The sequence below is a fragment of the Hydra viridissima genome, unplaced genomic scaffold, assembly GCF_058129835.1.
Source record: "Hydra viridissima isolate aposymbiotic clone 2 unplaced genomic scaffold, HvirCarnegie_v1 scaffold_2, whole genome shotgun sequence".
NCBI lineage: Eukaryota > Metazoa > Cnidaria > Hydrozoa > Anthoathecata > Hydridae > Hydra > Hydra viridissima.
Genome location: NW_028324301.1, coordinates 24,289,507 through 24,301,795, shown reverse-complemented (window position 1 = coordinate 24,301,795; position 12,289 = coordinate 24,289,507). Strand labels below are relative to the sequence as shown.

Genomic DNA, 12,289 nt, shown 5'->3' with positions numbered 1-12,289 from the left:
ATGTCCATTTTATGCAAGTTTTCCTATTGTATATCATATACCACTTATTTAACGCCTCTTCGATAATGACTTGATTTGATAAGTTCTAAGATGATTGAGAAGATTCATATACCAGGCACAAAATTGATATTTCTATCTTTGTGCTATGATATTTCTATCTTTGTGCCACTGCAAATTCTTGTGGGAGCAAAAGACCAACAAGGAGTGTCTAAAGAAGCTCCTTTTTAATGCCTCACAGTAAACCTAAAATGTGTATCATAATATTGATACAGCCTCCTTCTGCGTAAATTGGCTGAAGAAGATTGCTTTACACCTCTATCCAAAACGGATTGATTTTTAAATCTTGGTTGTGTGTTTAAATGTCTTAATTTTACTTCAAGTAGAAGGAAGTTCTTTGGTTATTGTTTTGATACCTTCAACATCTAAGTGATATTTAAGCATGCCCAGGGTGCTTCTTTCACAACAACCATTGTGGATTGTTGTAAAGCCCTTTTGGCAGAAGGAGGTACTGCGGCCTTAGTTATAAATTATTTAATTGACGTCTGAGCCAAATATGTTCACTACTAATGTAAAAACTCCTTATTGATTTTTTTGTTAAAAAATGCATGCAATCAATCAAACGAAAGCAGACATTATAAAGGAAGTTTCAAAGAAATATTCAAAGTTTAATGTAACATTTATAACAACAGATTTATAATTCAAATTACAACTAGCATATTATAAATTAGTTATTTGTAATTTGTCATGAAGCGATAAACACAAATGCACGATAATGTTATTTCAGCGCAAACAAAAGCCATTAATTGAATTTAGGACAAATGTAAAATCTCTGAATGCTCAAGTATCTCTTTGAGTGATTTTTCTCTAAATCTCTTCCTGATTTTGTCTGCTAAAGGATGTTTTCTCAATACATCAACAATGGCTTCATTCACTATTCATTAAGCTTGTCATCGATGAGCACCATAGCACCATCAAGTTTAAGAAAACAATCGCTAACACAAGTGTAATTAAACCAACATGGCTTTGTAACGTCATGCTCTGATTTTGCTTGTACCTATGTGTTCCAAAAATGCCCCACCGCGTAATCTATAGAGGCGACATTTTATTGCTTGCTGTCCCCCAAAACATGGTGAGCATGCATTTCTTGCCATAGTTCATCTTGAAGTTCATCATCGTTCATCATAGTTCATCTTGAAGTTCATCATCATGCATTTCTTGCCATAGTTCATCTTGCCATAGTTCATCTGTTCAGACTTGAAGATGTAGAGCTTCTTGCTGAGGATAATTAACAAGTCCATTTTTCCTTTTTTTATAGTTGCAACAGAATGGATTTAGATTTTGCCCACTTGATATTATGCATCAGTTTTGGAGCTGTTACGTAAAGTTTTCTCTTCAAGAAAGCATTTCTCCAATCATAGTGTTATTGGTAAATTAAGAAATACGTTTGGCGGTTTTTTAAAATCTCCGACAATTATCCTTATATTAAAAAGATCAAGAGATTAATCTAACTCTTCATATCAAATAACCATTTGGATATGAGCACCCAATTCGTTCTCTTCGTTCTTCGTTTCTTCGTTCTCGACAGGCAGTAGAGGTGACTTAATCTTCCCCAGAGGTAGGGGAATTATTATGTTGCTACCGATACATTCCGATTTTAATTTTGGTTTTTTTAATAAAACTATTTTTTGTAAAAAAAACTTTGAGTTTCTTAGTAATTTAAAAAACTTGAATTAAAAAAGTTATGAAAAAATTAAAAGAAAAAATGAAAGCAGATTCATAAACTATAAATTTACACCCACTACCATCTGTTTAGGCGGGTGAGGCGAGACACAATAGCTTTGGATTCCTTCTCCCAGTCCTTAACCCCACCCTACACTGTTTACAATATTAGGTGTATTTAAACCTAATATTTGATGCTGCCGCCAGACTATTGAAACGATGTTGCAACTACAGCATTTCCAGTATATGTATTTATTTTATTTTAGATAAAATTTCGTGCGTAAGTTCCCCTTGTAATAGCTAGAAATATTAGAGGGCCTGGAATCCAAAATTACAAATATGAAAGGCCGCTCTATAACGCACTTTATACACACAAGCAATATTATCTAACTTAAGTTAACTTTTTATGATTTTTTGTTAGCAGATTCTTCAATTACACAATCTAAATCTGATGAGGAAAGACGTTCTTCTCCCACAGATAATCTTGAACCATTTTTAATAAGCTTATGTTTTAAGAATGAGGGTTTAAAATTGCAACTGATTATTTTACTTCTATCAAAACATTTTTCACCAGTTAAAAATCTGAAAATCGAATATGAAATCGAATATGAAATCGAATATGAAATATATCCAATTGTTGTTGTAACAAAACTACTTTACAAATTCAAAATAGATGGTTGGGTTTTATGGTTACTTAAGTAGTCATGACTCAATAAGGAAAGGCTTCTGGTTCGTCGGCGAAAAAGTTATCTTCGTTGTTTATTTAGAACCTAGTCCTCTTTATCTGGAGAACTAGTTTTACTTTAGGCGAAATTTTATTTTCTCCTTCTAAATGACATTCCATCAAAAGAATTAGGCTAACATAAAGAAAAGAAAGCTAGAAGTATGCTTGACTTTTTTTTAAATTACTTTACATCAATAGTGCATCATAATATTGTACATTAATAGGGTTGAATTTAAAAAAAAATAAAAAATGAATGCTTGCTAAACAAATTATGACTGAAAAAAAAAAAAGGAAGGAAAAAAAAAAATAAAATAACAATCACTACCAAAAAAACAAAAATAAAAAATTATTTTAATTTCTATCGCTATCTAAATAATACGCATCATTTGTTCACCTCGGCATTTTTCTGATCATGTGACTTAAATAGTAGTGGAAACATACCGAGTAGACAACCTATAATTACACCTATTGCTCGTCCCTAAATGATAACAAAAGTTAAATGCGAATTAGGAACTTTCAAAAACAAAAACAAACGTGCTAAGCTATGCACTCTGGGATTAAAAGTCGCTTTTTTACATAAACTAAAGTTTCGTGGTTATTAGAAGTTGGAAAAAAAAGAGCCCAAAATAATTTATTGAGTTTCAAACAGGTGCACTGGTACTCTGGACGAAGTGCCCTCCATTTTAGACAAGAAAATTTCTTTATTAGAAACCTTTTTTTAAATTTCTACATAACTAACAACAATACCGTAAAATGAGTAGATAGTTCTTATTATGGTAAATTCTAGATAATCGTTTGTAAGCTTAATTCTTCTGTACCACAGGAGAGATTCTGAAATCTGGGAAAGAGCTCCCAATTTGAAAAATTTATCTTATCCATCTATTCTATCCCAAATTAAAACCAATTCTTTGGTCGTACAAGATCAAAAGGAGATTGCGATAGTGACTTTCTACTAGAACCTTTGGTATTTCTTTACCTGGTTTATAAGCATATCCCTGGTGTAGGATTTTGCAAGGCTGAAGAGCATCAACTTGTCTTACATCTTCTGGCAAGTCATTATTGATGAGACACAGTACACCAAACCTATGTTAGATAACAGAAATAATTGCATTGAGCTTAGGCACACCTTGAGAGTAAGGGGTTCTATCCATGTAGTCAATCATAATCAATACCTTGGAGATCCTATGATGGAACAGCATCTGCCAAGAGGTGAAGGCTTTTACAAACCAGGCTGTACCACTACCTTTATAGCAGACGCTAAACTAGGTGCAAGCGTTGGATTTTGTAGAAGTAAAGAGTCAAGTAGAGATCTTAAGAGAAGTTTTTACATCTCTTAAAATTTGCGCAACATACCCTTCCTCAATAATTAATTTTCTATTTCAATTTCTCAAATAGAAACTCAGTAGGGTCAAGTATTTTTTGTCCCTCCATTAATAGAAATGCAAAAATACTGTCAAAATAAATTTTTTCAAAAATCATTAAACTATCTAGCTTTTGTTGTATTTGTATTAAATGGAAAAGAAACCTACCATATCAGAATGTAGTTGCGTACTTTTAATTGTGACTTTGCTTTATTATTGTCAACAAGAACAATCCCATTGAGCATTGATAATGCTCAGAAAGCAAATGATAACAACTATTCTTTTCACTTTTCTTCTGTTTGATGTTTTAATGTTACTTTGATCTTTAAGCATTTTTATAAACTTTTTGCTTTTTTCTATCTCTGCAATCTGCTCTGTGAGATTGAGAAAACATTATTACCTCTGCTACTATTTATGATAGTAGCTAGAATTGCTACTGCTGCAGCTAGAGAGACCCCTATTCTTAACAAAAAAAAACTTCTACCTCTTTCCCAAAATTTTTTTTGCATAAATAAAGGTTTTCTTTGAATGAACAACAAAATATTCATTTATTTTCTCATTATCATCATTAATGTATGTAATCCTCCATTCCCACTGTTTTGTTCTGGATCACCTCTTTTCATTTTCCCTTCTACCCTCTTTCTCTTTTGAAGCACATTAAATCTTGCTTTGAACTCAGTGCTTTCATATTCCCATTTGATGTTGTTGAAATACTCTTTTTAGACAATCTTGTAGTTAATAGAATAATTAATTTTAAAAAAGATAAGCACACAAAACACACACTCATAAGCAATATAAATTGTTATTTATTTAAAAACTGTTTAAAGGAAAATTGGTTTTTGATAAATTGGTTTTCCTTAATTGGCAGTGCACCTAAGCACCTGAAATTTTCCATGGGTCTTCCTAGTAACTTAATTCATGATATAAGATACTATGTCATTCTTACATATTTTCAGACTCTTTTTATTGGTCTCTAGTAACCACAGAACCTTGCTTTACACAGAAGTGACTTCCAAGCCCAAAGTTCAAGGCTTAGCAGTGCATCTAGAAAACTGAAGTTTTTCTAAGGTAAGACTAGCTAAATTTACAATAATAGAAACAATTATTGTAAATTTTAAAAAAATCATTTGAACAAATTGTAATGTTTAAATAATTTTTTTTTACTGTCCCTAGTGTAAATATGTTAAAGACCACAGATGACATTAAATGAAGTATATGGGAAAAAAAATATCAGGAAAACATTTTTTACTGCATAGTTAGCTATCTTGGTCTGCATCATACATTTCTGTCTAGGACTAAGATATGGGTCCTCCATCCCAAAGCGCACTACAACAGCTTCTACATAACCAGCCAGACTAATCAAATGATAAAGTTAATAGTTTAAAAGAAAATTTGCTGTGCAGTTTTTAAGGTAACCCCTGCATAAAGGACATTTAAAATTCTGAAACAAGGATGAATTTAAAACAATGCAACCACTTTCACCTTATTCCAGCCACATCTGATACCATATTCCCAAATGCAGCAGCTAAAAATAGATCATTAAAAAACGTTATTAAAAAACATCATAGTAAAATATTTCTAAAGATAATCACATTTACTTTTTTTTTACATAGTGATTACCTGCCATTGTTGATATTCCAAACATAGTGCCAAGTGTTAAATCGATGTACTCACCCTGGAAGCAAAAAATACTGACTTATATACAAGTTAATTGAAGTTTTAAGATATTTTAAGTATTTTTGTTTTGAATAAAAAGTTTTCAAATGTTATAACATACAAATAGTTTATTATTTGGTAGTAGTTTTATTATTTGGTAGTAGTATATTAGTTTATTTAGTAGAATATAAACTGCATTGATTTAGCACAGTGAATCAGTTGATCAAGTGTCCCATATAACAATTTTTATAATTAATCTTAATTACAAGTTTTATAGGCAAAATTTCCAGTGGACTTCACAGCTTATCCTGATGCACTCTGTTAAATTTTTATACCTATTATAATAAACTAATGTCAAAAAATATTTCAAATATTTTAAATAGCTTTTATTTACATTGACTTGAATTAAGTTTTTCAGTGTGAGCTTGTCCCTTTCTTATTAGCATCTGGATTTTCCAAGTATCTGAAAACTCAGTTCTTTTTTCTTGTGACACTTTCAAAATGCATACTTTCTTTCAAAATTTATTTTAAAAAAATTGCATTTAGAAGGGTTCTCCATGGAATGTTATTTAAAAGTACTTTAGTTAAAGTTCAACAAGTTGAAAGAACAGATTTCCATCCTCCAAAGAATGGAAATCTGTTATTTATAATTATCTAGTTAAAAAAAAAAAAAAAAAAATGCTTATATGAAAGTCATCTGTAGTGGTTCATTGTACAGCAGTACTCCTAAGACAGTCCAGATCATAATAAATCAATATTTATTGATTATAATTCCTTTTAAGATAATCATTAGATTTTATCAGTAGATCTCAATAAAAGTAAGGATGAGATTAAGAAGGTCAAGTTTTTTCAGTTTAAGTTTCAGTTTATTTGAATAAAAAACTTAGCATTTAAAAAAACTTACTTACAGCTGAAATCATAATGGAATTGTCAATGAAACCAAATCCAACAAATGGAATTGAACTACTGATAGCCACTACAACAAATTTATACTTTTCACTTTAAGTTATTTAGCTTGTTATCAATGTAACTTTCAATTCAACACTTTTACAATTGCATTTACTTTTTACAAAAAGTAAAATACTGTTTTATAAATAATAACATTATTAGACTTATTATTCACTTATTGCAATAAAATTTATTTTGACAAACTTGTATTCCAATTTTGATGCTGTTTGACAGAAATTTTGATTAAAAAAAAAATGTAAAAAACATCCACCTAATTATAATCAGTAAAAAAATTAAAAACTAATATTTCTTTTAGTAATTATAACCATTAACTTTTTTAAAAGTAGTTTTTAAATAAAAATAACTTTCAGAAATTTTGTATCCAAATTTATTGCTTTAATCTATTATTATCAATTTAGCGTTAAGAAGTTAGAAAAATGTTCCCTTTTTGCCGACCTCTTGACCTTATAATTCATTGTTACTGAAAGAATCAAATATAACACTAGAAGAAATTAAAATCAATCTTAAACCTACCCAACTGAAGCTGTTTCCAAGATGGAGAGTTTTCAGAAGGCACTTCTTTTACTAAATCATGTTTTTGCTCAAAAGCTAGAAGAGCTTTTTTCAAAAGTTCTCTTTCACCATTATCCATGCTCCTGATAAAGTTATCAGCAGCTCCCCTTGATGTTAACTTAGTTTGATGAGAAATACCATAATTGAATGAAGTATAACTAACTAGTCTTTGGAAAATGTTTAATGGCAATTGTTTTCTTGATGTTGCCCAAGTTGTAAAATGAACGCAAAAAATCAGTTTTGACTTCATGTTTTTTAAAGCATCATCCTTTTTAGCTTCATTTAACTACAACAAACCAATGAATAAATCGATGGGGATTAAATTTACCTAACAAAACATTTATTTTTGCTTCTACAATAATAATACAAATTCCAATTACACATACATACATACATACATACATACACATACATACTTACATACATACATACATACATACATACATACATACATACATACATACATACATACATACATACATATATGTAATATTAATACATATGAGGGGGTTAAAACCTTAGTGGTGCATTCTATTTAAAATTGAGTTGGGTACTATATAAATTTCTAAAAAAATAATTAGAGAAAAAGAATTCACAAGCTATCTACTCAAGATATCTACCACTGCATACCAGAAGCCAAAGTCAACAGACCTATTTGTTTCTCTAATTGCATTAATAGGACTTAAACCACTACGGTTTATATATCACCTTTGGTTAGAATTGAGAATAACCTTTTTGTTTGTTCCCAAAGAAACACTCTAGGTAAGGTGTTAGTACAGTCCTACAAGATCACTCTCATATAAAAATTGAAATGAAACTATTTCATTCAAGAAAATAAATTGCTTTCGAACACTTAGCTTTTAATTCTTTCACAAAAAGTGCTAAATGATAGCTTTTATAAAATTTTACAGTAATGCAGCATTAATAAAGATCTAAATGTGCATAGAAAAGAAACCAAACCATTGTGGTTTAGGAACTAATTATTTACTAAAAAGGAATAAACAATAATTTTACAGTTTTTAGCTGAATTCTTACTATCTTTAATTTGGCAATAATAAATAAAAATACCATATAACATCTAAAACTGATAATCCCCTGCTCCCAATAATTGTATATTTAGCATAAGTCTTGTATATTTACACTTCAGAATTTAATTCTGGGAAACTGTACTGTTTTCTGAGCTGCAAAACCATTGATAAAGACTTCACTCTTGGGTAAAATGCCCAACAAAGCTAAAACACACAATAACTGTTTGAAAACTGTGTGTTTCCTGTGCATGGGAGAGTGTTCAAGACATTATTGAAGAGTTTTTCAACTCTTCAATAAAGAAAAAAAAAATTTCACTGACTCAAGAATTCAATATCAAACTTTTTGTAAAGAACCACATGGCATGGGTCACAATAAGTCTGATAGTGAGGGTGCCACAATTCTTTTCCTTTTCAAGTTAAACACAATCAAATCAAGGCACATGTGTCTGAAGATCCTTAACTCAGTGAGTAAATTGCATAATCTATGATTGCCAGTAAAGATGTATTTCCCCATAAACTGTCTGAATTGAACAAGTCAAAAGTGGTCACCTGCTTCCTCTGTCTCCAGAGAAAGTCTTTTTTCAAAAAATGTACAAACTGGCTAGCATAGAACAGCTAACAACATAATTTTTTAAATTACAGGACTAATTAAGTACAAGAAAGCTGTTTGACAACAGCTCAAAACTTATAGCTGAGGACCTTGGCAAGTTGAAGTCAACACAGGCTTGTCAAATGCAGGCTTCAGGAAGCTAACAACAACTAAAAATCAAGTAGCAATCACCAAACTTATTGGCGCTACTGCAGTTTCTCCCCCCACCCCCCCTTTTTATGATTGATTATAATAGAGAATTTTATCCTGATTCAGAAAAATATAAAAACATAGGCCTGAAAATCAACGGAAAGTGCTCTAATTCGAAGTCAAAGTTGTAAAAAATCCCACTAAAAACCCTAATATTCGCCATTTTTTTTTAAAACGCTTTCATTTTTAACGAAAACTAATTACTGTTACATTGCGCAATAAACAGACCTGGTTTCCATCAGCCTTTGCATTACTGTTTTAAAGTAATGCAATAACGATATTGTTATAACGAAATGAAATTAATGGAAGATTTCAAATAAAGGTTGAACGTAGAATTTGAGAATGCAGTCAAACTGATGAATAATTATCATTGTATCGTACGCTGGTTTTTTTTATTAAAAAAAAATGGTTTGAAGGTTACTATTTCTAAATTTTACAAGTGATAAAACAAAAATGAACTAAGTTTCAAAGTTCTTCTTTTAGGAAAAAAAAACTGTTGATTTCTTTTTTAAAAATAATTACAAAAGTACATTACTTGCAATATAGTTTATTCTCTAATAAATCAAAAAACGGCTATTTTCATTGCCACAAAAACTTGCGCAAGATAAACATACTTTAACAACTTTTTTTAACGTAAAAACCATGCTATTAATGTTTTGCTTTTGTCAGCAAAAAGATCATTAACTTATTATTTTCAAAATGGTGAATATTAGGGTTTTTAGTGGGATTTTTTACAACTTTGACTTCGAATTAGAGCACTTTCCGTTGATTTTCAGGCCTATGTTTTTATATTTTTCTGAATCAGGATAAAATTCTCTATCATAATCAATCATAAAAAGGGTGGGGGGAGAAACTGCAGTAGCGCCAACTTATTAAGTCAGACTTTCAAGCCAAGTTATTGTGCACTGAAAAAGTCTTGCTGAATTCCAGGAAGAGGTCCTTCTGAGAAGCTATGTGTACTCTGAACACTTTATCAGTTGTAATTGATGAAAAAAAGTGGCGGATTTCTAAAAGTCAGGCTGGGATTTTTAAAAATGAAATTTATTTTCTTGGAAGAAATAGTTTCATTTCAATAGTAGAAGAGAATTTTAAGCTGGATTAAGAATCGTATAAAAAACATAGGCCTAAAAATTAATGTAAAATGCTTTAGTCTGAAGTAGAAAGTAAAAAAATATACTACAAATCGATAACATTCGCCATCATAAATAAATATAATTCTTTTGTCTAATATTTATCTTTTAAGAGTACAAACAACCTGGTTTTTATTTTTTATAATAAAGCTTTCAAATAATAAAGCGTTGTGGTAATTCCGTCTCGTTTAATTTATTATGCCAATTTCTTTTTTCTGCATTCTTACTTTGTTGTCTAAATATATTTTAAAATTTTTATGGAATGAGTTGAAAAACTCTATTATATACTATAACAAACTTTAAAACAATTAAAATTGTTTACATTAAAAATATATATTTAAATATATTGACTTACTCTACACGCTTCAAATTAACCCCCGTAAAAATTTATTTTAATTATGTCTCATTTAAAAGGAAGGTTTCAGAAAAGTTATAGTGTTTCTTCATTAATCTACATATCATGGCTCTTCGAAGAGGCTCTACCCTAACGTTTAAAATTATGTAAATCAAAATCTGAATTTAGCGCCTGTAATATATATATATATATATATATATATATATATATATATATATATATATATATATATATATATATATATATATATATATATATATATATTGCTTACTATTGGGGTAGCGTAACATTTTATAGACTTTCTTTTATTCTTTCATATTTTTTGATCTGAAAGAATAAAAGAAAGACTATAAAATGTTACGTTAATGTTCCATAAATCTGGATCTAATTCTTTTATAGGTCCACATTTATGGAACTCCTAGTCGACAATAACCAATATTTTCAAAAACTACTTTTCAAGTATGATCGCAATCCAGCTGACATGTAAAGCATCCATTTAATTTGTTCATTTGCCAATTATTTACAAGGATTTTTGTTATAAAATAAAGAACTTCAACAGAAAAATTTTTGCTACTAGCCTCTCAAAATGTGTTGATTCTAATCCATTCAAACTAAAAAGTCTTAAATTAATGTTTACTAAAACCTGTTATGTAAAATTTTTAAATAACTTTGTAAAAAAATTGATAAACAATTTCTTTGATATACTTAAAGAAAATGAATCAATAAGTATGCTGTAAAAAAGTTCATTACTGAGTTGTCATTTGGACCATAAAAAAAACTTATTTTTAATGAAATTTTAAATGCAATCTTCTCTGGCATACTTTAATGCCTGATTTAAAGGTTTACATTTTTACACTATGGTTGAACTCTTTCAACAATCCAAAGGATTTTTTCTATGACATTTTAAAATATAGAGTTTTCAGAATATCTAAATTGAATATCTCTTACTTTCTATATGCGAAAACTTTAATGTACATATTTAAACATTTTTAAGATTAATTTATGTTTAGCAGCAACCACCACCTTGCTGATTTCCAGCTCCACCACCCATAGGAGATGGAGAAGAAGCCGAATGCTGAGGACCAAGTTTGATACCATTTGCTTCGTTGTTAATGTCAAAAACACCTTCTTGAATTTTCTGGTATATCTCTTTGGCTGTATTGACAAATGTTTCTTCAACATTAGCTGCAGCTTTTGCACTAGTTTCCATAAAAATGGAAAGGTGTAGTTCCATAGCAGGGATAATTATTATTAGATAAAGGGATAATGTTAAGCATAAGTAAGTTGTCAAAATTTTGTGAACAAAATTGAAAGGTGAACCGTGTTTTCAAAATATTCTGCTTTTTTGATATCTTTTCCGGCAATAACATAGCCATTGTTAACGTTTTTGGTTGATCCAATTGTTCTTAGGGACACTGTTAGATGCAGATCTCTGGAACTGGTGTTGCTCCAGCAGCACGGATGCATGCTGGATTAAGCCTGAATGTCACAGATAATATTTGCAAGTTTCATGTCGCATGATAAAACAAATTGTAGCTCATCTGCATGCACAAAATCCATCAAAATTTTAATTGTCATAAGTTTTAGGCAAATCCTTGCAAATTGCAACCAGCAACTGTTGATTGACACCGGAAGATTTAGAACAGTTTTAGTAGAGGAGATTTTTTTAAGAATTTTGATGTTTCTGATTCAGAAGTGTCTTAGCTTATGATTCCTAAGCTCACCTTTAAAAATCCTCTACCTCCATCAATGTCCATTTTGGTAATGTGATTTAAAGTAATGTCTCTTTTTCAAAAGTTTTTCAAAGTAATATCTCTTTTTCTCAAAGACCTCTCTGATACTTTTGCAGTGAACAATTGTTTTCAAAGATTTAGTACTTTTCTCTGAGTCACACATCATAGACGTGATTTCAATGTCATCTACATAATCTTCGGTGAATTTTTGTAATTTTTCAAATTTGTTTCAACTAGTTTTTTGCCACTAATTTTATTTAAAG

General features: G+C 29.9%; 1 protein-coding gene across 4 annotated transcripts; it reads right to left on the bottom strand.

Annotated features, from left to right (window-relative positions):
• Positions 1-2,605: 2,605 nt before the first annotated feature.
• LOC145195811 (transmembrane protein 65-like) lies at positions 2,606-8,167 on the bottom strand. 4 transcript variants are annotated; one of them, XM_090079372.1, is made up of 7 exons: positions 8,050-8,167; positions 6,943-7,267; positions 6,369-6,436; positions 5,425-5,479; positions 5,287-5,329; positions 5,054-5,159; positions 2,606-2,921 (listed from the first exon to the last, which is right to left on the bottom strand). In XM_090079372.1, exons 1-7 carry the CDS (start codon positions 8,050-8,052, stop codon positions 2,826-2,828), a joined length of 696 nt encoding a protein of 231 aa, XP_089935498.1. In that variant the 5' UTR covers positions 8,053-8,167; the 3' UTR covers positions 2,606-2,825. The 4 variants fall into 4 exon arrangements, 3 of the variants coding, with proteins under 3 accessions (XP_089935498.1, XP_089935500.1, XP_089935499.1); XM_090079374.1 differs by lacking the exon at positions 8,050-8,167 and having other exon boundaries at positions 6,365-6,436; XR_016449964.1 differs by lacking the exon at positions 2,606-2,921 and having other exon boundaries at positions 6,365-6,436.
• Positions 8,168-12,289: the final 4,122 nt, after the last annotated feature.

Bases quoted from the DNA above. Each gene is read 5' to 3' on its own strand.
- LOC145195811 (XM_090079372.1), bottom strand. The intron at 5,330-5,424 runs GTAATCACTATG...ATCTATTTTTAG, and splicing joins TGGAATATCAACAATGGCAG to CTGCTGCATTTGGGAATATG. The intron at 2,922-5,053 runs GTAAAAAATGTT...GTTATCATTTAG, and splicing joins CCAAGATAGCTAACTATGCA to GGACGAGCAATAGGTGTAAT.